The sequence below is a fragment of the Protopterus annectens genome, chromosome 8.part0 (assembly GCF_019279795.1).
Source record: "Protopterus annectens isolate FY-2018-M chromosome 8.part0, PAN1.0, whole genome shotgun sequence".
Taxonomy (NCBI): domain Eukaryota; kingdom Metazoa; phylum Chordata; order Ceratodontiformes; family Protopteridae; genus Protopterus; species Protopterus annectens.
The window spans coordinates 508,794,145-508,817,240 of record NC_056741.1 but is presented as its reverse complement, the minus strand read 5'-3'; the positions used below and the strand labels follow the sequence as shown (position 1 = coordinate 508,817,240).

The 23,096-nt window shown below is 35.4% G+C and overlaps 1 protein-coding gene across 1 annotated transcript in view; it reads right to left on the bottom strand.

Annotated features, from left to right (window-relative positions):
* Positions 1-698: 698 nt before the first annotated feature.
* Positions 699-23,096, bottom strand: part of LOC122808297 (melatonin receptor type 1C-like) — an 85,052-nt gene continuing 62,654 nt past the window's right edge. The window contains exon 3 of the mRNA XM_044079262.1: positions 699-1,471. Coding sequence (XP_043935197.1) covers positions 699-1,471 — 773 coding nt within the window. The remainder of the gene's footprint in view (positions 1,472-23,096) is intronic.

The following is a 23,096-nucleotide window of genomic DNA, read 5'->3' as shown; positions in this document are numbered from 1 at the left end:
ACACACACACACACACACTTCTTTAATGATGCAATTTTCTTTTTATTAAATTGACATTTATAGCAGGATATGAATTCCGACTCCAGAAGAAAAATAAAGGAATGCATATTAGCAAAGTGGCATAGTGAAACTCAAGAAGTGTCTTTGCTTTAGTTTACATTTTATATGCAATGTACCACAGTGAACATATCTTACACAGCTTACTTTGGCATACTTGCTTCTCATGACACAAGACAAACTAATTACAATGCAGATCTTTTAGGGCTGATATAGACTTTTCAGATATAGCAGGAAAGGAATTTCAGAAATTATATTTTTTCATTATACATAGTACACATTCTGAAAAAAATACAAACATTTCTGAAGTAACACATTTTTCTTCATGCAACCAAGATTTTGATCTCTGCACAATCCAGTTAAGGCAGAGACACAACCACTTAAGTCTGTTTCAGTACTGTTGCTTATATTATTTCTGCACTCTTTTATCTTTTATGATGTATTTGCAGAATTATTTATCTTTGATTTTGTCTGTATTGTATTAAGATAATTTAATTTTATTGGTTTCTAGACCTACACCCAATGTTAGCAAAAAAATGCAGAAATTTGATATTGATTACTTTGCATCATGTAGCTTGTAATGCCTAAAGAAGAAAATACATTTTCCTTAATCCTAAATATTATATCATCAATTTTCTTCATCATGGTAACATAATTGTGCACAACAATAGAATTCGTTTGTACTCTTGTCGGAAATTTTTGTTAAGAACACCATAAACTATGCCATTAAGACAATTATTAAAGGAAGCAGTAAAGTACCCTAAAACATACAACCAAACTGGAAATTCTGATGCCTTTCCCCTGGGATTTAATGCTTCCACTAAAGAAGGAATGCTAAATGGACACCAACAAATTGCAAAAAGAACAAACACAGCAAACATTGTTAAGAAGTTACGAACTTCATTAGACTTTAACTTTTGTCTTTTCCTTTCTCTGACTCTATATTTAACTTGGATAACCAAGATCCATATCCTTGAATAACAAAAGATCACAATGGTTGTAGGTATTAAGAAGTGTATCACTCCCAATGTGCTTGTTAAAGAAGGATTTGCTGCAAATATAAATGCACAGAAATGTACTCTTTCATCATACTGCAAAACATCAAAAAACATAATTGGCAAAAGCAAAATGATGCTGAAAATCCAAATTAAGAGAACGTAGCAGCAGGTATTTTTCATACTGTAGACTCTGTCATATATGAGGCTGTGACAGATACAGCAGTAACGATTGATTGCAATAGCCATGATGTTATAGACAGATACTATGAAACTTAGAGTATGGATAACTCCTGATATTTTGCACTGAAGATCTCCCAAGATCCATTTGTTGCAGAATGTGGCAATGGAAATTAAAGGATATGAATATAGACCTACCATCAGGTCTGCTGATGACAAGCTAATAACAAAGACATTACCTGAAAAGGAATCACGAAGATATTATCTGAAGAAAGAAGGCAACCAGATATAGTTACAAAATGATATGAGTGTACTTTCCATTTAAAATCTGGTTACTTTAACCAGAACAATAGCTAGATCTTCTGGCTTCCTATGCAATTCTACAAACAGGCACGCCTCCCTGCAAGCAAAAAAAAAAAAAAAAAATATTCTCCAAAGAAACTATTACAAGTTGCTTTTTATAGATGTAGCAAGCTAACAAGCAACTTGCTACAGTTGAATTTCCACATACTAGGTGTTTCAGTGCTTCAGTTGTGACTGCAAATGCAATACTGGCATTCATGTACATAGACATGATGACTTTGTGACCTCATAAAGCAATACCGGTGCTGCACTGTCACACTACTGGCACCTGCTGGTCATGTCTCCTAACAAACTTGTGCATGGGGCAACTGCCTCATTTTCCCAATCTTGTTATGCCTCTACTTTTTGCAGTGTCAGGGATCATATACATAAGTGTTATTTTCAAAGCAAAATAATTTTAGTCATTCATTTATTTATGGATTTATATGAACAGGATAAATTAAAACAAAAACAAGACTTTGGTTTAGAATTGTTAGTTACTTACCTACTGTTGTCAACTCACATAAATTTGTAGTTCTATGGAAGTACCTGATTGTTTCAGGTAGCAGTTTCTTTCCATTTCCCTGCCTTCATTTTGAGATAGAAAAAGTCTGAGAACAGAAAACATTGCCCTGCTATATCCCAAGAGGTAAGGGGTTGGTATATCTACCATGGAACAGCTGGGTGCCCATCATATTCTGCAGAGGGCTGGACCAGAGCAGGAAAGGGAGGACCAGATCTCGGGTAGATACAATCTGGGGACAGTTATCATCTCCTCACACCTCTGTTGTAGTTTTTGTACTTGTTTGTCCTGTGACTCACTTTTTATGCTACTCAATGCTCTGGATATGAAGTAGATTTACCAGAGCCATTGGTAATCTTAGTCATTTGCTTGGGTAGATACAATCAGAGACCCAGCATTGTCAAGATTCATTGCAGTTTGTTGAAATGATCAGTCACAGACGTGCCCACTTTGCACACAACCACAAAAACACTCATTTGGCAGGATTTGTCCTACTCAGGGGGAATCATGGACTGTATAGGGAGGTAATGGTTTGAAAGGTGAGATTAATATCTGATACCCTACAAATATAAATAAAAAAAAACAGAGGAGGAGGTAAAGTTTAAAGCATTACTATAAAACTGAAAAATATGATATGGATATTGAGGAGTGGTAGCTGTGGAATACTGAGACAAAAGGAGTTGATCATATTAAATACATTTGTCCTGTAAAATTTGGGGTATACGGTTGAGTCCTGTAGTTAGAAAAAAGATTATAAAAAAATTAAATTAAATCAATAATACAACAGAAATGCTTATGGTTAACAGCTACATAAATATATGGTTATTTGATTAGAGTTATACTTACAAGTGGCTTCAAGTTTCTTATTAAGTGGATCAGAGCAGCTGGATTATTTCTGGGGCAAGATAGGTGGAGATGAGCAACATGGGTCTGACTGTGTTTTAAAATATTTTCATTGCTGACAGAAGGCTTAAAATGGTTCCCCATGACTGTCAGGATGAGCTGTATCGATGCATTTTCATAAATAATTTACAGAATAATAGTAAGTATATATTGAATCTGTAATATATTTACTGAACAGTGTCAGCACCACTACTGTAACTACAGGAGGTACCATCCTGACCTGCTTAGAAGAAAAGAGCAAGGACATCTGAGATGTAAGTACTTGTACTTCTGTGTCTTTTTTTTTCTGATGTTTGTTGTAGCTCAGGAAGCCATCTTGAAGAACAGCCTTCTGTATTAGATGAAACTGGAGAGGTTTTCCATGTAAACTGGTGCTTATGAATTTTTCTTAACATAAATTTGAGTATACTCGGTATATGGCTTTTAGTATGTCTGCACACTGTCACAGTACGTCCATGTACAAGTGTTACTATTTATCTACAAGATTACCTGTTAGATATTTCAAATTCACATAATTCTGCATATTGTCACTTAGATATGCATTTCAATAACATAAAAAGTGACCTGTACAGTGACAATTTCAATAAGACATGCTACATATCACAGCTTAATGAGGTTACATGTGTTAGGATGGAACTACAAAGCATTGCACTAGTATGCAATCTTCTTCAGACACCCACAAGTAGGATACAGGTCATAGCAATTCTGATGGCTGCCTATTTTTCAATTTGATCTGTAACTATCTGCAAAGTTTTGCATAAAAATAGATCAGTAGCCTGACAAAATACAGCTGCATGTAGAAGCTCAATTGTTGGCATAACACAGGGGTGTAGTTATCTTTCTTGGGTTGGGAGAACTTATCTCTGTTGTAACAAAGAGGAGAAAAAGTTGCATGTGTTTATTTGGATGGATATTTCCTGTGGTTTATATGTATATAATCTTATGTATGTAGTGGGCTTACAGGATACTTCATTGTTATGCAGTGGGTCACGTTTATTTGTTTGTTTATGTGTAGTGAGCCCATAGTCATCAACCTTCACATAACAGTTAACCAGAAGCAGCTGCTGTTACCATTTCCCAATATATATGTACAGTTTAGTATTCATACGAGTAATTTTCAGGTACATTGCTACATAATTCTGTTGCACAGGATACTTGCAGGAGGCCACAGATATAGCACTCAACATAGAGTATGCCTTTGCGTACATAACACTGCACATCTGCCAACATGTCTAGCAACACAACTAAGCATACACACCAGGTAATAGTAGTCCTGACCTGCATATTATAGCATAGGGCCATACTGTACTGCATGTAGGTCAATACCTCACAATGTATCATTAGTTTCATATCTATTACTTGTATAAATGTGTATGTTTATATATATATATATATATATATATATATATATATATATATATATATGTGTGTGTGTGTGTGTGTGTGTGTGTGTGTGTGTGTGTGTGTGTGTATATGTGTGTGTATGCATGTGTGAGGGTGTAAATGCAATGCTCTGGTGAGTCATATTGACCTTATTTAAAAGTAATGATTGTTTTTATTTTATCTCTCCCCTCCTTTCTTTCCTTTGTCACAATCCTATTTTAAACCTTTTTTTATTCTTTTCTTTGTTATTTTATTTCTCTCTATTTGTGTTGGGATTTTCTATACCATCTTCAATGACTGTGCCAGGGGCACAGCCCAGGTCACTGGCCTTCCACCAGTACCAATTGTCCCTATTTCCACTGCACGTGGCTACAGACCTGCCTCATCACTGGGTATGGTGGAGGGGGTAGAAAGGATCTCATACAGTCTCTCATTCTAGTTCATAGTAGAAGAGTTCCATTTTCTATCCAGTAACACTAAAGGGGTGCACAATGAATTCCCCACAGGGGTCGGTGGAGATGGTGGGGTTCCTGATTGACCTGTGGCTAAGAACCTGCATCACCCACCTGATGAAGCATTCATGCAGCTTACAAAGTCACATGGCTGCTTGTCTCTACCTTCACCAACTCCTTTGTGGCCATTTGAGGAGGGTGGTCAAGGTGCTGAGTGACTTGTCTCTGGATCTTGCACAATACAGAAGGCTATTCCTACTTTATCCACCATCCTGCTGTTCCCCTTTCTTGTATATCATATCCTTTCCTTTTTTTATTTTCCAGTCCTTTCCATCACTACTGTCCTGCCTTTGTCTGATCTATATTTCTTTTTTTTTTCCATAATAAATCTTTATTGTTATATTATTTTCAAACACAAATAAGAACAAAAATAACATATATTCACAAATCAAGCATTAACTAATATCACTAATAACCACACTCTATATACAATATTTACAAGAATGCTTCCATGTAATACAGTTAAATATAAAAAAGCATAAGAATAAATGCAAGTAATAGACAGTTGATTACTAAATTCTCTCCACACACATAAATAATTATTAATATTTCCAAGTTGAAAATACTATGCTAGTATAATATTAAAAATATGTTCCCAAATTTTTGGATTATTAACATTTTTATTTTGTGGGTTTAATAGTAATTTATATATATGTTTTGTCGCTAGAACTCTAAAGTTCTGCCATGAAGTTTTAGATGGGTCTAACCAATTTGAAGCTATATAAAGCTTCATTAATAGAAAAATATTAATATATATAATAATTTGTGATTTAGGGATTACTCTCGGGGGGATATGCAGAATCATAAATTTCCATGATAACGTTGTACTCTGGTAACCCACCTTCTGAAGTTGGATCTTAAGGGAATTCCAAAGTTTGAAAATGCATTTACAACTCCAGAACATATGAAGAAGATCAGCTGGTTGATTCTTACAGTATGGACAAGTTGGTGAATTCTTGGGATTAAGTTTATGCAGGGTAAGACGTGTATAATATGCATTGTTCCAAATCATCAACTGGGTATATATTAATTTTTGAAGAGAAGTAGATTTGATGGTCAAGTCAATTGCTTTTAACATATTATTTCTATCTGTCAGTAAGATTTTCTCTTCCCAGTAGTTTGATAACAAAATTTTATCATGAAATTGAAACTCTTTAATTAATTGATTTGCTGCCGTGATATATTTAAGATCCTGTTGGGGAGCTTGCCACAACAAAGAGCATCTATTAATAGCCTCTTCTTCCAGTTTAAAACTTTTAAAATAGCTTATAGTGAGTTCTCTAATTTGTCTCAGAATAACCAGATAATTTTTAGGTAAGTTAAGTTCTTGTCTTATTTGGTTGGCCGAACTGCCAAGATGTTTATATATATCAATCAAAGTTAGATTAACTATCAATGGAAACTTGTTGAGATCAATTAGTTGATTATTCAATTTTAAATTAGGATTCTTATGAATGGGTTGAAAAACCATCATATGTTGAACCAAATCTAATAAATGAAATAAATTATGTAAAGAGAGTATGTTCGCTTTGATGTGTTCAATAATCCCATAGAATTTCAATGTATCCTTACCTAAAAAAAGTATTGCTTTAGGATTGATATTTAACTTTAGAATATATTTATAATTCAGAACTACCCAAGGTGGTGTCCACTTAGTATTATTTATATCATAATTGGCAATTCTTAAAATTCTATTAGAATTTACAATTAAATAATACATTTCAAAATTAGGTAATTCCAGTCCTCCTCTATTTTTTGGGGTCATTAATTTATCATAAGATATCCTGGTTTTCTTTGGTTCCCAAATAAATTTAGCCAATTCTTTATGAATCCGTTTAAAAAACGATTTCGAAAGTAATAAATTGGCTGACCTAAAAATATATAGTAATCGTGGTAATATGTTCATTTTGATAATTGAAACTTTTGCTAATATTGGCAGTCGTAAATTTTTCCATCTCCCAAAATCAGAAATTATTTGTTCCCAGATTGTTTTAATATTATTATTATAAAAGTCTTTATTATCAGTAGAGAACTCAATACCTAGATATTTAATATTTTCTTTAAATGATACCTGTCCCACTAAGGGCAATAACAAAAAGGGTTTAGGTGTCTTTAAAGGGAAGATATTGTTTTTTTTCAAGTTAATTTTATAATTAGACACTTTTGAGAACTCATTAACAGCCCTCAATAATTTTTCAGTATCTGATAATGGAGATGCACAATAAATGCTAAGATCGTCAGCAAAAGCTGCCATTAATATTTTAGTTCTATAAATTATTGGGACATTATGATAAACATTTTGTTTAATATATAAAAACAATGGTTCAAGATAGATATTAAATAATAAAGGGGACAAAGGGCAACCCTGGTGTGTTCCAGTCTTAATCTGTATTCTTTTAGAGAAGTTTTTATTAATATACAATGTAGTATAGGGATTACTATATAATATTTGTAACATTTGGACAAACTCATGTGATATATTAAAATACGGTAAAAGATCAAACAAGAAATTTGCATCAACCCTATCAAAGGCTTTCTGGGCATCAATTATAAGGGCATAAATATTTAAATTATTTTGCTTAGCATGCTCTAACATAGTATGTAGTGTGAGTGTATTATCACTGGTTTGTCTACCTGCCATAAAACCAGTCTGTTCTTTAGAAATGATATGAGTCATGATTCTCTTCAGTCTAGATGCTATAATAGAGGTTAGAATTTTCAAGTCTACATTTATTAATGATATTGGTCTATAATTATCCGGATTTTGAGGATCTGAATTGGCTTTATGTACAAAAATAGTTTTTGAGGCGTTAAGGTGTGGATCTTTAATTTTATTCCTAATTATGTAGTTAAACACAACTGAAAGTATCTTACCAAAAATATCTGCAATTTATTTATAAAATTCCACTGTCAAGCCATCAGGACCTGGTGATTTATGTGATTTCATATGCTGAATTACATATACTATTTCTTCTTCAGATATCAGTTTAACCAAGTCATTTTGAATGTCCTCTCCTATTGTTGGAAAGTTAATTGACTGTAGAAATTGTTCATAATTCCTGTTAGGGGTCATATCCTTTTGCCCAGCATAAATATTAGTGTATATTTTCTCAAAGATATTAAGAACCTCCTCAGTTTTAGAATATATTTTATTATTAAATTGTATTTCCAAAATCTGCACAATTGGTTTTGTTTGATTAATGATCCTAGCTAACGCTCTCGATGGTGTTTGAACATGACTGGCATACCTCACTAACGTGTTAATGTTAATCTACTATTCTGAAGTAAAAAGAGATCCTTTTGACATTTAATCAGTTCCTTCTCTGTTTGCTCATTAAAATCCCTAATCAGTTCTTGATCAAGTAATTTAATTTTTATTTCTAAAGTTTGAATATCTTTGTTTAATATCTTTTTATAATAAGATGTTTTTTGCAAAAGTGTCCCTCTTATTTGAGCTTTAACTGTTGCCCATTAAATATCTGGGGCAAATTGTTGTTTCCCTAAACCAATCAATAAGTCTTTCAGGTACTTTGTAACTTCCAGTATTATAGCCTCCTTACTCAATAGATTTGGATTAAGAGACCAATTATAACCTCTTTGTCTCAAAGTATCTTTTACCCCCTTAGTAAAACTCAACAAAATTTTAGAATGGTCTGATATATAACGGGCATGTACCATAACTGTAAGTTCTAGATTGATCAATACTCTTGAAATCAGGAAGAAATCAATTCTGGACCACATTTTATGACATGGGGAATAAAAGGTAAAATTGCTTGTACTATTATCGTTATTCAGTGAAATGGATCATATAATTGAAAGTCTTCTTTAAGATCATTCAGTGCTAATAGAGCATGCTTGTTAAATGCTCTTTGTGGACAAGATCTATCCAACTTCGGATTCTGGTAGGTATTCCAATCACCTCCAACAATTACATAATATCTATCAAATTGTGTTAAAATTGAATATAGTGATGCTATAAATAGTTGTTGGTCATTACAGGGAGCATATATATTTAAAAGTAAAATAGGTTTATCAAATAAGGTAGACAAAAGACTAACATAGCACCACCGTCCATTTTTATCTGTATTAGAATCTAATATCTTTTCCTTGTATTGAGCTTTAATAATTATGGCTACCCCAGCACTACTTGACTTACCTTAAGATACTACTACTTCTCTAATACATTTCTTTTTTTTAACATCACCCCATTGATCATTCATTAAATGCATTTCTTGGAGTAGGATAAACCACGCCTTAGCCTGCAACAATACATGTAACACCAGTTTCCTCTTCTTCAACTTCTGGAGCCCTTTAACGTTCCATGAATCTACTTCCCACATTTCAAAGATTCACTCTAAGATGAAAGTTTTGGAGAGAGAGCATGGAAAAAACAAAAAACAGTAAATTCAAAACCATACATAATCTGGAAGCAATCCTTATATCCCGTCCTCAACCAGTGCATACCCACTCTAACCCCGGACCAGGAGATGAATAGGTCCTGTATAATATAAAATGACAAAGGGTTTAAAAGAAACAACAGATATAAAAACACCACAATGTAAAATTTCACACATGTATCACAATTAAGACCTATAAAACCTAACTTCACTATGACAAAGCCTAAACTAAACATTCCCTAACAAACACTGCCATAAACTACATCTCTTTGGTTAATTACTATTTAAACAAATCAAATTAAAAATGTAACAGTAGTACATTTAAAAAGAATAAAGTAAAAAAAATAATGCATTTTCAGTAGGTTATAATAATGCACTTTCACTATAATAATGCACTTTCAGTTGGATTAGCTATTTATACATAAACCACATGCATTAAAAGAGAGAAGAGAAAGAGAAAAAAAAATACATACTAATATATAACCCTATATTAAAGCAAATAGACAGCAAATTTATTAATATCATTTGTTATACATTCACCTTATACTAGTTTCATAATAAAGCAAGCTTCTAACTAAATAAAATAATGAAAATAACACAAAACATTAAAAACTATGCTGACAGGTTAAATAAACATTGCTAAATCCCCGCACCCTCTCTAAATAATATAACTACAAAATGTTGACTGAAAGGTAATAAATGTAGTTCCTAACAAGTTCCTATGTGCTTAAATTACTATAGAACAGTGTTATTTAATGTTAAATAAGCAAGAGAGTGTTTAAAACAGTTCTCTTCGGTTTTCCAAACCAGGAAGTCCTGTAAAATGCTTGCGACGGGGGACCACTTTTGCAGACGGACTCCCGGAAGTGCCACAACGAAATCTACATCCTCAACAGCATTTTAAGCACTTCCTGTCTTCCTCCTCATCAAAAACAGTTCATAGAAGCCATAAAATGTCAGGAAACAAGTGCAGGAGATCAAGATAAGGAAAAGCAAACAGTTTTATTGCTCAGGAATAGGCATAAGCTTCACAAATGCAAACAAAAGATTACCCAGTCCTCAAAGCACAGTAAACATAGCAGCATACCAGTCCCAGCAAAAGTTCAATTCAAGTCTCTGATGCAGGTAAAGCCTTGAAAGTTTTAAGAAACAGATTTCTTGCCTCATTTTTGGTGGAAACAGAATGTTTAGCCCCATCCACTGTGAATATAAGCATATTAGGATATTTCATTTGAAACTTCATTTGTTTGTCAATAAGAAATTTGCAGTAAGGAGACAGAGACTGTCTAGCCTGTCTGATCTGTATAGGTAAATTTTATGTCAGAGATATTTTATTGTTTTTCCACATAATATAGCCTCCACCTTGTTTTGCAGTAATAAGTATTCTATTTACATCTTGATAATTAAGCAGTTTAACATACACAGGTCTAGGAAAATTAGATGCTTGTACCTCTCTCAAAGCTCTGTGTGCTCTTTCCACGATGATTTGTTTCACAGTATCAGAATCATTTAAAAGCACTGCAAATATTTGTAGTATGGATGGAATCAGTTCATTATACTGAATGGATTCAGGAATCCCTCTGACAATTATATTGTTTCTCCTGGATCTTAAGATTAAATCCTTTATTAAGTACGAAAAAACACCCTTATGGACAAGCGCTTTTGCTCGGTATAATACCGAGCTTTATCAAGTTACATGAATAACTGAATACTCTGAATTATATAGTGATCTTAAAAACACGTGATCAAATAGTTCAATTAAATAATTAATTTGTTAAAAGTAACTTATGTTAATAACTCATCCATGCCTGGTCAAAATGCAGAATAGATGTAAATGTCATAAATAAAACCATAGTTAAAAACAACGTTCTTTAAAAATGTTCATGTGCTAAAAAATCTGTTTGTGTGATATACTAGAACATGTATTATTGAGTAATATAAAAATGAAGAATAAATATTATTACATTCGCGAGGGCAGTAAACAGTATTAAACCATGTATACAAATGTAACTACACCTTTATAATAATGAAATAAATATAAAATAAATAAATGAATAAATGCTCTTAATTAATACAAATAGCCCAATCTAAAATGGATATGTGTAAATTTCAGTCTAAAATAATCACTACAATCAGGCCATCCTAAGCTTGAGCACACTGCTAATATTTATATTGTCATTTAGCCCGGGTGCCATTGAAGATTGTACTATTGTGAAGAATGACTGTTTTACCATTTACAACTACACAGATTTAGAGGTGAATTACTGTACCTTTGGGCTATTTACTCTGGGTTTTCATTTTGTTCCCCTACGCCCATTTAATTTAACCCAAGCCCTTGTTGATTTAAAACTTTTTGCAAGGCAGTTAAATTTAAATATGTACTTTAAAGGGCAGACACAAACTAAAAAGGAACTGGCTCGAAAGAGCACATTTAACCCCCCTACCCATCCATCTATTAAGGTATTTGAGGAGTTAGTTGAGAGAGATTTTAGGGTTCTATACCATCAGAAAGCCCACACTTCTCACAGTAATTTGAAAGAGAATGAAATTTTGCTGATTCACGAACTCAAGAACAAAAATATGAGATTTATGAAACCTGACAAGGGTGGTGGGATAGTCCTTATGTTTAGCACAGACTATGATGCTCATCTTTTTGGAATGCTACAAGATTCTGAACAATACGAAGTGGTCTCAAGAAACAAAGTTAATTTTGCTTCATCTAAAATAAACTTTTTGCTTACGGACCACCTACTGCAGGGAGTGATTAATGAAAAATTATTTAACTACTTGCATGTAGTTAAACCTAGAATTCCGGTGATTTTCAGAATTCCGAAAACCCATAAAGGAGTACACCCCTTAAAGTTTAGGCCTATAGTTTCTGGTGTGGGGAGTGTTACTGAACCACTCGACAAGTTTATTGACTTTATCACAAAGAATTTTCTTTTCTCACTGACAAAGATTTGTAAAGATTCATGGGACTTCCTTAGAGGCATCCAACCTGAATTTTATGAAACTAATCTACTTATGATCACAATAGATATAGTGGACCTATTCCCTAGCATTCCCCACAGTATTGGGGTAGAATGGTTTAATGAGGTGCTAAGTTCTGAGGCTCACCTGGGAAGTAAGGTTATGAATCTAGTAACAGAATTGATGGAAATTGCGCTAGAAAACAACTTTATTTACTTCAACGGTGAGTTCTACAGACAAAAGAAAGGGGTTGCCATGGGTGCCTCATGTGCCTCACTTTATGCCAACCTGGTTTTACATAGATGGGAACAGAATTTTATTTTTGTAACTGAGTGAGTCAAATTTATTACCCACTATAAGAGATACTTGGATGATATTTGTATCTTATGGAACGGTTCGCTTGAGCAGTTCCAGGAGTTTTTTAAATATCTAAATTCTACTACTTCTTTTCTAACTTTTACATACAACATTAGTCTTAGTGAATCGCATTATCTTGATGTGACCTTATACAAAGACACTACTAAAAACAGGTTCCAATCTAAACTTTTTAGAAAACCAAGTTTTTCTAATTCCTATCTTCATTTTGAAAGCGGGTACCCCTTCTTTCAAAAGAGGGGCATTGTCAAAGGTCAGTTCATACGGGCCTCTAGAATGTGTAGTACTGTTACAGACTACATTGATGAAATAAAAATTTTGAAGAAGTTTTTTATAGAAAGAGGTTACCCAGTTTCCTTATTAACTACCCTTGTTGAAGAAGTGACACTTAATAGGGATACTAAATATCCACCGTTACTGGGTAGAGGATTTCCTCAAACTATTGAGCAAGAGAAAGAACCCAACCCAAGTTCAAATAATTGTTTTACACACACTTATTCCTTGGGTTCATCCGAAATTGAGAACGTGATAAGGAAGCATTGGACCCTACTTACTCTGCATGATGAACTGAACAATTATGTTGACCCACATCCAAGCTTTGTAAGAAAAAGAGACGGTAATCTTAAACAATGGTTTGAAAAAAAGACTTTAGTTAAGTTTGGCTTAGATAAGCACAAACCAGGCACTTTCAAATGTGGGGCCTGTAAACAATGTCTGGCCATTCACAATGATTCGACCCTATTTATTCCATCTAGAAAGTACCTATACAAAGCTACCAGCTATTTCAATTGTTCATCTAAGGGTGTTGTCTACCTAGGTTTATGCACAGCATGTTTAAGCTTTTATATAGGAAAGACTGAGAGACCTCTTAGGAGAAGGATTTCTGAACATTTTTATGATGTTTCTAAAGCTAAGGAATCCAATGCATTTTTTAAACACTCTCTGGTTTGTCCCAACATGCAAATCAAATTTATGGTGCTAGAACAGGTAAAACCAGATGCCCAGGGGGGTGACTGGGAGACAACACTGGAATACCGTGAGTTAATGTGGCAATTGAGATTAGATGCTGGTAAGGCACCCGGGCTAAATGACAATATAAATATTAGCAGTGTGCTCAAGCTTAGGATGGCCCGATTGTAGTGATTATTTTAGACCGAAATTTACACATATCCATTTTAGATTGGGCTATTTGTATTATTTGTATTAACTAAGAGCATTTATTCATTTATTTATTTTATATTTATTTCATTATTATAAAGGTGTAGTTACATTTGTATACATGGTTTAATACTGTTTACTGCCCTTGCTATAATACAATTGGTCACTCATCTTTTGGAATTGATGAATGTAATAATATTTATTCTTCATTTTTATATTACTCAATAATACATGTTTTAGTATATCACACAAACAGATTTTTTAGCACACGAACATTTTTAAAGAACGTTGTTTTTAACTATGGTTTTATTTATGACATTTACATCTATTCTGCATTTTGACCAGGCATGGATGAGTTATTAACATAAGTTACTTTTAACAAATTAATTATTTAATTGAACTATTTGATCATGTGTTTTTAAGATCACTATATAATTCAGAGTATTCAGTTATTCATGTAACTTGATAAAGCTCGGTATTATACCGAGCGAAAGCGCTTGTCCATAAGGGTGTTTTTTCGTACTTAATAAAGGATTTAATCTTGAGCTACTGGTTCCGTTGGTGTCACTTCTTGGCTATGCTCCTTGTTGTCAAGTTTTGGTTTGTTCTGCATTTATTCTCCTGGATCTTGCTTCTAGGTCTGTAAGCTTACTTTGTATAGCCTGTATATCCAAATCATGCAGATTAGTTTTTTTTCCAGTAAAACTAATTTGTCCTCAGTATCAGAAATTTGAGCCTCCGTCTTATCCATTCTTTCCAGCAACTGAGTACATGAAATTCCAAATGATTGTATTTGACAAGTCAGTTCTTTTAAAGCTTCTTGTATAGGCAGAAGTGCAGTTTTGATATCCTCCATATTTAAAGCTTGATCAGCTTTAGTTTTAGTCCCTAGTTTCTGTTGTTCCTGTGCTTTAGTAATTTTTTGTCGTTTAGTAGTCACATCTTTTTCTTGTGATTGCAATTCCGATAATTTTGTTTTAGTCGTAGTTATATCCATGCTTTTGTCTTCTTTTGACATCTTATTGGAGCGGTGTGGAGCGGTGCTGGTTTAGGGTATTTATTCCCCTCTCAACTCCAGGAAGAGCTCTGTTTGGACTCCTAAGACTGCAATTTCCCACCCACCTCTACCTGCCTGGGTTTCCGTAATACCTTGGAAAACATTAATCTGGACAACACCCAACTAAAGCTATATTCTGGTTTAGGGTATTTATTCCCCTCTCAACTCCAGGAAGAGCTCTGTTTGGACTCCTAAGACTGCAATTTCCCACCCACCTCTACCTGCCTGGGTTTCCGTAATACCTTGGAAAACATTAATCTGGACAACACCCAACTAAAGCTATAGTCTGGTTTAGGGTATTTATTCCCCTCTCAACTCCAGGAAGAGCTCTGTTTGGACTCCTAAGACTGCAATTTCCCACCCACCTCTACCTGCCTGGGTTTCCGTAATACCTTGGAAAACATTAATCTGGACAACACCCAACTAAAGCTATATTCTGTTTTAGGGTATTTATTCCCCTCTCAACTCCAGGAAGAGCTCTGTTTGGACTCCTAAGACTGCAATTTCCCACCCACCTCTACCTGCCTGGGTTTCCGTAATACCTTGGAAAACATTAATCTGGACAACACCCAACTAAAGCTATATTCTGGTTTAGGGTATTTATTCCCCTCTCAACTCCAGGAAGAGCTCTGTTTGGACTCCTAAGACTGCAATTTCCCACCCACCTCTACCTGCCTGGGTTTCCGTAATACCTTGGAAAACATTAATCTGGACAACACCCAACTAAAGCTATATTGTTTGTTTTTATTATATAATTCTCTCTTACGAGCTGGTTTTGTTATTTTCTGGTTAGCCTTTTCTGATACGTTTACCAGACGTCTACCAGTCTCCGCCAGCAGCCATACCTCCCACCTGCCTGCTACGCTGCCTACCCCCTACTCTGACTCCTCTTTTTTATTGATCACCAGCTGAACTGTATTACCCTTATATTATTTACTACTCTAGTACTTACTTCCATTTCCCCTTCTCCTATCCTACGAACTTTCTCTCTCTCCTGACAATAGCCTAGGTCCCCCTCCTTCCTTACCTGCTGTATGGTTTTTACTTTCTGGCCTAACTGTCTCTTCTACTCTTGTAGTATTGCCTGCCTATAAACATCCCCTGGTGATAGATCACTTTGCCCCAGTCTTCTCTCTTTCCTTTCTCACCCCTCCTTTTAGTTCCAGCCTCCCTTGTAACTAGACTGAAACTGCTTTCTCCAAACTTCTTTTCTCCTTGCTTCTAGTTTAACTAACCAACGTCTTGCTGCCAGCCTTTCCCCCTTGGTATCTCCTTGCTGATTGTTCTCCTCTCCTCTCCTCTGCTCTCACACTAGGTGTTTGTTTGTGGAGCATTTCTGCTCAATTTCTTTTTCCTACTAACTTTTTTCGACTAACCTTCTAGTCGTTTTGTAGCAGCCCATCTATTATCCTCCTGTTTTTTTTTTCCCCTTAGCCATTCCTAGATATCCTGGGTCTCTATATCGTAGGACTCCACCCATCTGCTTTTCGCACAACAGCTGTTAACCCTTATGCGAAAGAACTTTCTGCCCGCCCCCTGACTTACCACTTCCGCCCTAGGAACTGTGTTAAGGCGTAGTTTCCTTAGGGCGCCATCTTGTTTCTCCCCCATTTGTCCGTGGCTGCTGTGTGGAGCGGTGGTGAGTAGGCTGAGTCTGTTGTGCCTCACATATTCCTGGAAATTGTTTTTTTTTACTGTCGTGATATCCACTATGGTACTGCGAGTAAGAGTTTGTTTCTAGATCAGTTTCCTTTGTGATTTACAATAGCGCGACAATGTATTTATGATGCCACAAACTAATGTAAGGGTAGTTTTTGTTTTTAACCCGCTACATTGGTGCATATGCAATGTTGCTCAGATCAAACTGTTTTTAATCTTGGGAATGTGCTTGTGTGTCTATTAGACTAATTTCATCATCCAGTGTTTGCTGATTATTGCCGAACTGTTGATCTTGGATAGCCGTTGTTGTCTAAATTTAGCTTAGACACTTGAATATTTGTTGATCTATTTTACTTGTATCCTTGTTGATGGAGGTTAGTGTCAGAGTTTGGAACTTATTTCTTGAGCCATCTCGGCACCTTATGCTGTTGTTATAGTGTGTAGTATCTTGCCACGAGTATTTAAAGTTAACAAGTATCCTATCGTTGCTGTTACTACTGCTTGGGGACGGGTGTAGCTAGTTTATTATATTCTTACTCATTTTGTTTCAGTTAATCTCTCTGTTAATAATACCCTGAAGGACTTGTTTTAATTGCCTTTCTTCTGTGCTTTCTGGGATTTTTTGGTTGGTTCTTGGCCTGGTACCACGTGCTAGAGGGATCTGCAAACTTAGTATTGTGTAGCCTCAGAATTCCCCGCGCATTTTATGTAAGGCTAATTACTTGGGCTTCCTGGTATCCTATATTTGGTTTTAATATGAGTATTGTTTCCTTTACCTAACTCAGTGGGTAGGGATATAGTTTGTTACTCTTTGCTGCTATTTCTGACATGGCCTTGCTTTTGTTTTTTTTTTTGCGAGTTTAATGTACGCTTGATTTTGTAATATTGGCAACGTCGTTTGTTCCTCTGGACTTTTGTAGACAGAATTTTTCTGGCCCTATTAGACTGTGCTATATTCTTAGTGTATTCTTTACTCTTTGCTTGTTGTTGAAGTATTGGCAACGTCGTTTGTTCCCCTGGACTGTTACAGACAGTATTTTCTGGCCTTATTAGACTTGTGGTATACTTTGAGGGAATACTATACTTGCCAACCATATTCTGACTTGATTTTGATAGTTTTTCTGCCTGGATGATATTGAATATTGCAGTTTTAAGTGTATGTAATATTGTGCTGGGTATCCTGTTTTACCCTCAGAATGACTCCTGTTATGTTGACTTAACGCTTGCTGCTCACTTATGTTTAAAGATAGAGGCTTTAACTTGCTTCTAAACTGCTTATTTGTGCAATTGTAGGTATATTTCTCATTCTGTATTTTTAGTGGCTTTTACTGTGCCTTTTCTCTACCTAGATGTCTTGTCATGCAAGGAAATATTCTGTTTAGATTAGTGTAACTGTGTTATCTGTAACCTATAATTAAATTGTTCTTGTGTCTTTTATTTATCCTTTTTTTAGCTGGTTTAGGGTATTTATTCCCCTCTCAACTCCAGGAAGAGCTCTGTTTGGACTCCTAAGACTGCAATTTCCCACCCACCTCTACCTGCCTGGGTTTCCGTAATACCTTGGAAAACATTAATCTGGACAACACCCAACTAAAGCTATATTGTATGTTTTTATTATATAATTCTCTCTTACGAGCTGGTTTTGTTATTTTCTGGTTAGCCTTTTCTGATACGTTTACCAGACGTCTACCAGTCTCCGCCAGCAGCCATACCTCCCACCTGCCTGCTACGCTGCCTACCCCCTACTCTGACTCCTCTTTTTTATTGATCACCAGCTGAACTGTATTACCCTTATATTATTTACTACTCTAGTACTTACTTCCGTTTCCCCTTCTCCTATCCTACGAACTTTCTCTCTCTCCTGACAATAGCCTAGGTCCCCCTCCTTCCTTACCTGCTGTATGGTTTTTACTTTCTGGCCTAACTGTCTCTTCTACTCTTGTAGTATTGCCTGCCTATAAACATCCCCTGGTGATAGATCACTTTGCCCCAGTCTTCTCTCTTTCCTTTCTCACCCCTCCTTTTAGTTCCAGCCTCCCTTGTAACTAGACTGAAACTGCTTTCTCCAAACTTCTTTTCTCCTTGCTTCTAGTTTAACTAACCAACTTCTTGCTGCCAGCCTTTCCCCCTTGGTATCTCCTTGCTGATTGTTCTCCTCTCCTCTCCTCTGCTCTCACACTAGGTGTTTGTTTGTGCCCCGCTTCGCTCCCCTCCCTACCCCCATATCCCACCCACCCCTAGGGGTCCTTAACTTATACCGCACTAGTCACACCCCTTATCGCTCTGAACCTATCCCATCCTTGAAACTAGACCACTCCCCTATCCTGTACATCTCCACACTTCAGTTTACTCTTTTATCAACTATAGAACTATCACTACTTTCTTATCTGTCTCTTTTCATCTCCTACCTCACTTCCTTATATTGTATTGTCTGTTTAGCCATTCCTTTCATTCTGTTATTAATCCTACTTGTCCTTAATTTCTGAGTCTTGATTCTCTGTTTAACTCATCACAACCATGTCTTCAACTGTCATAGCTTTTCTCACTTATGCCCTTCTCTCTACTACTGCTATAGCTTCTCTATCCTTATCATACCATATCACCTCTCTACAAATTTACACTTTATATGAGGAAAACCCTCATCTAAAGCAAACTTTACCTTCCTCTTTCCTAAGTACCCTTAAACACAGCAACATTACCTATTCTTCTAACTATATACTGCCAAAATATCATAGGGCTTCTCACACAACCTTCCATTTTAACAAAAAAATCCTAATATTTGCCTCAAACTTCTTAAAATACTATCTCAATACCATCTTCAACTCCTCTCACATGGCGACATTCATCCTAATCCTGGACCCTCTACCCTAAGCAACTTAACCCATAATATTAATTCTTCTCCCCCTACTGTACAAGGTACTAGACCAACCAATTCCCTTTTTATAGCTCATATTAACATCAGAAGTATTAATAACAAAATTCACCATCTTCATGCTCTCCTTGACTTGCATTCATTTGATATATTATGTATAACAGAAACATGGCTAAAACCCTCTACTCCTGACCAGGAAATCACCCCTCCTGGCTACAACATACTTAGAAATGACCGAACTAAGAAAAAAGGTGGTGGGATAGCCATTCTCTATAAATCTCACCTACAAATTACTCAGTTCAAGGAACTGCCTGAAACTGGCCCCAAATCTGAAATTTTATCAGTCAAACTACAGATTAATGATAACAAAGCTATCTACCTAATTTGTGTGTATCTCCCCCCTGGTAATAATACCCTAATCCTAGAAAACTTACTTAGTTCTCTTACTAACCTACTACCCCAAGAAACCATTATACTTGGTGATTTTAACATTGATTGGAATACCTGTATAGCCCAAAAACCTACTAACCATATTAATCTCCATGGTTACTCACAATTGATTACAACTACAACTAGAATCCATAAACCTAACATGAAAGAAACAATTCTAGATTGGATTTTAATAAATAATACCCCTAACAACTATACTCCTGGGACACTTCCTGATAGTATTAGTGATCATATTCTTACCTATGTTATCAGACAAAAATTAAACATTCCTAATAAGCATAAACTAAAAACAAGCCGCTCAAAAAGATTTTTCAACCCTGATAACTTCCTTAATGAATTACAAGCTTGTGACTGGTCACCTTTATCAAACCTTGAGCTTAATAAAGCAGTTTCCTATTTTAACACTAAATTTCTACAGATCCTTGACTATCACGCTCCTATTCAAACCACCAGGATAAGAGCCAAAACTGCCCCGTGGCTATCTAAACAAACAAAAGAAAGAATGACCCTGAGAAACAAAATCTGGGCTAAATGGAGAGCTACAAAATCACCAGCTGATCATCTCCTATATAAACAGTTAAGAAATACTACCAAGAAATACACTATTAGTGATAAAAAGGAATTTTATCTTCATCTTCAAAATACTACTCAAAATACCCCACAAAAGTTTTGGTCAGGCATTAATAAACTTCTAAAACCTGGGCATTCTCCTACTCCTGCTCCGACAGGACTAAACCCTAACTCTTCTATACAAATCCCAGATGCCTTTAATAACTACTTTACAGAAGCTATTCTAACTCTAGGCAACTCTCTACCAACACCCATTACCTCCCCACAGAATAATCCACCAGCCTCTACTAATGCCTTTCAAATCCAACCTGTCGCGTCATCAATCATTTATAAGCTTTTACTAAAACTAAAGCCTTGCACTCCATCTGCAGACAAACTCCCATCCAAATTCTTACAAATAGCTGCTAAAGCTATTTATCTCCCAATATCTATACTGATAAACAGAACCATCTCTGAAAGGAAAATCCCTACCATTTGGAAAATTTCTCATATAATTCCCCTTCATAAAGGTGGCCCTTCCTCTGAAATATCCAACTATAAGCCCTATTGCCTTACTCTCCCGTTAGCAAAGATAATGGAAAGGTGCATACACAAACAATTTCTGGACTACCTGCTTCAAAACAAACTGCTAGCTGACTGTCAACATGGCTTCAGGCCCCACCACAGTACTACAACTGCCCTACTTTCCTTTGCTGACTCCATCAATAAAAATCGTAATAATAACCATTTCTCTGCTGCACTATTTATAGACCTATCAAAAGCCTTTGATATGGTTAACCATAACATACTTCTTGAAAAACTTAACAACCTCCCTCTAAGCTCACATTCCTTACAGTGGTTTAGAAGCTATCTCGAAAACAGGCAACAAGCAGTACTTTGGGAAAACAACCTATCATCCTTACTCCATGTAAATATTGGGGTTCCACAAGGCTCTATCCTTGGACCCCTTCTTTTCTCATTATTTATCAATGATCTTTATCTGAATGTGCCACAAGCGACCTGCATCCAATATGCAGATGACTCCACTCTGATCTGCTCAGATACAGACATTCCCTCTCTTCAGTCCATCACCCAAACAACCTTCCATAATGTTGAAATATGATTTATGCAGCACTGCCTCCTCCTTAACCCCAAAAAAACAAAGCTACTGCTCTTTACTCCTACAAATAAATCTCCTACACCTTTCTTTACTATCTCCTCTAATAATGCCACCTGTATAAACCCTGAAAAAACCACTCGACTATTAGGTGTAACCATTGATAACCAACTGAACTTTGAGGAACAAATAAACACTTCTATTAAAGCTGTTAATAAAAAACTTGGGTCACTCTATAGAATTAAAGTCTTCCTGAACCCAGTAGCCAGGAAAACTATTGCACAAACCCACCTTCTCTCCACCCTTTTTTATGCTTCAGCTATATTTACCAAACTTTCTAAAAATAACATTAACAAACTCTCTACCTGTTATAACAGTATAGCTAGATTCATTAATGCTACACCCCTTAGAACTCACCATTGTCACAACCTTAAACAACTAAACTGGCTAGAACTAAATAACCACCTATTGTATCAACAATTACTCATCATTCATAAGGCTCTCTATTTCCCCGAAAATACTCCCAGCCTTGCATACCTCATTTCTCCATATAAGAACCTAACCACACTTCGTTCTGCAAATAAGTTCCTAGTATCCATAACTAAATCATACAATAAAGCTGGGGATGCTTTATTTGCTAATTCCATTGGAAAAATATGGAATCAACTCCCCCAGAATATAACTAGTCTGGGGTCTACCTCTTTATTCAAAAAACAAATCAAAGAACATCTTATTTCACATTGGCTATGTCCCTGTACCAATCCCGACTGAAACATATTCTAAATAAAACTAATTTTTTGTCCTCTCTCTAAGCCCCTACCTGATGCCTTCTGGAGATGAGATATAATCATAAGTAATGCCTTAAATTACTCTATCCTTAGTGTTTTACAGCCTACTATGTTACTAGTGGAACTAGACTTGTACATTTGAAATTTGTTTGTTGTCCCCTCTTGTAATGTAAGAATGATAAGTTACTGAAATGTTATTGCCTTGCCTCTCTTGTACCTTTTAGAAATCTATGTAGAAAAATGTTTGCTTTAGTCATATTTATCACAGTAATTTTTTTTTGCTTTATTCATATTCATCACTGTAATTTTTAACTGTACTGAAGCTTTTCTCCCCGGGCCTCTACTGTAAACGGATATATATCCAGCTAGACTAGCCCGGTCAACAACTGTAAAATAAAATAAATAAATAAAATAAACATAAAAAGTTGCAATATAAAAAGCACACAGTTCCTTTGTGTATTCCTCTCTGCTGAGCTAGCTAATCTGTTGTAATCCAATGAAATATATTCCTTTTTTCTGGTTTTTCTTCTCAATCCAGGATAAATAAGTGTAGTTAGAGTAAGTTTATTGAAGTTTTGATGTTGAAAACTTTGTAGTATCCACTCAGGGTTTTGATTTCCTCAGGTTAAATGGAGAGCTGCAGTTCAGCAGTGTTCACAGAATGGCAGCCATCTTTGAATCCCTGATCTATATTTCTACTGACTCCCTCCCACAAGTTTATCAGTACCTCCTCTGTCAATCTTTGCGTCTCTTCTATATATTTTTTTTTACTTTGCTTCTAAATCTAACTTTCTTCCCATCCCCCATCT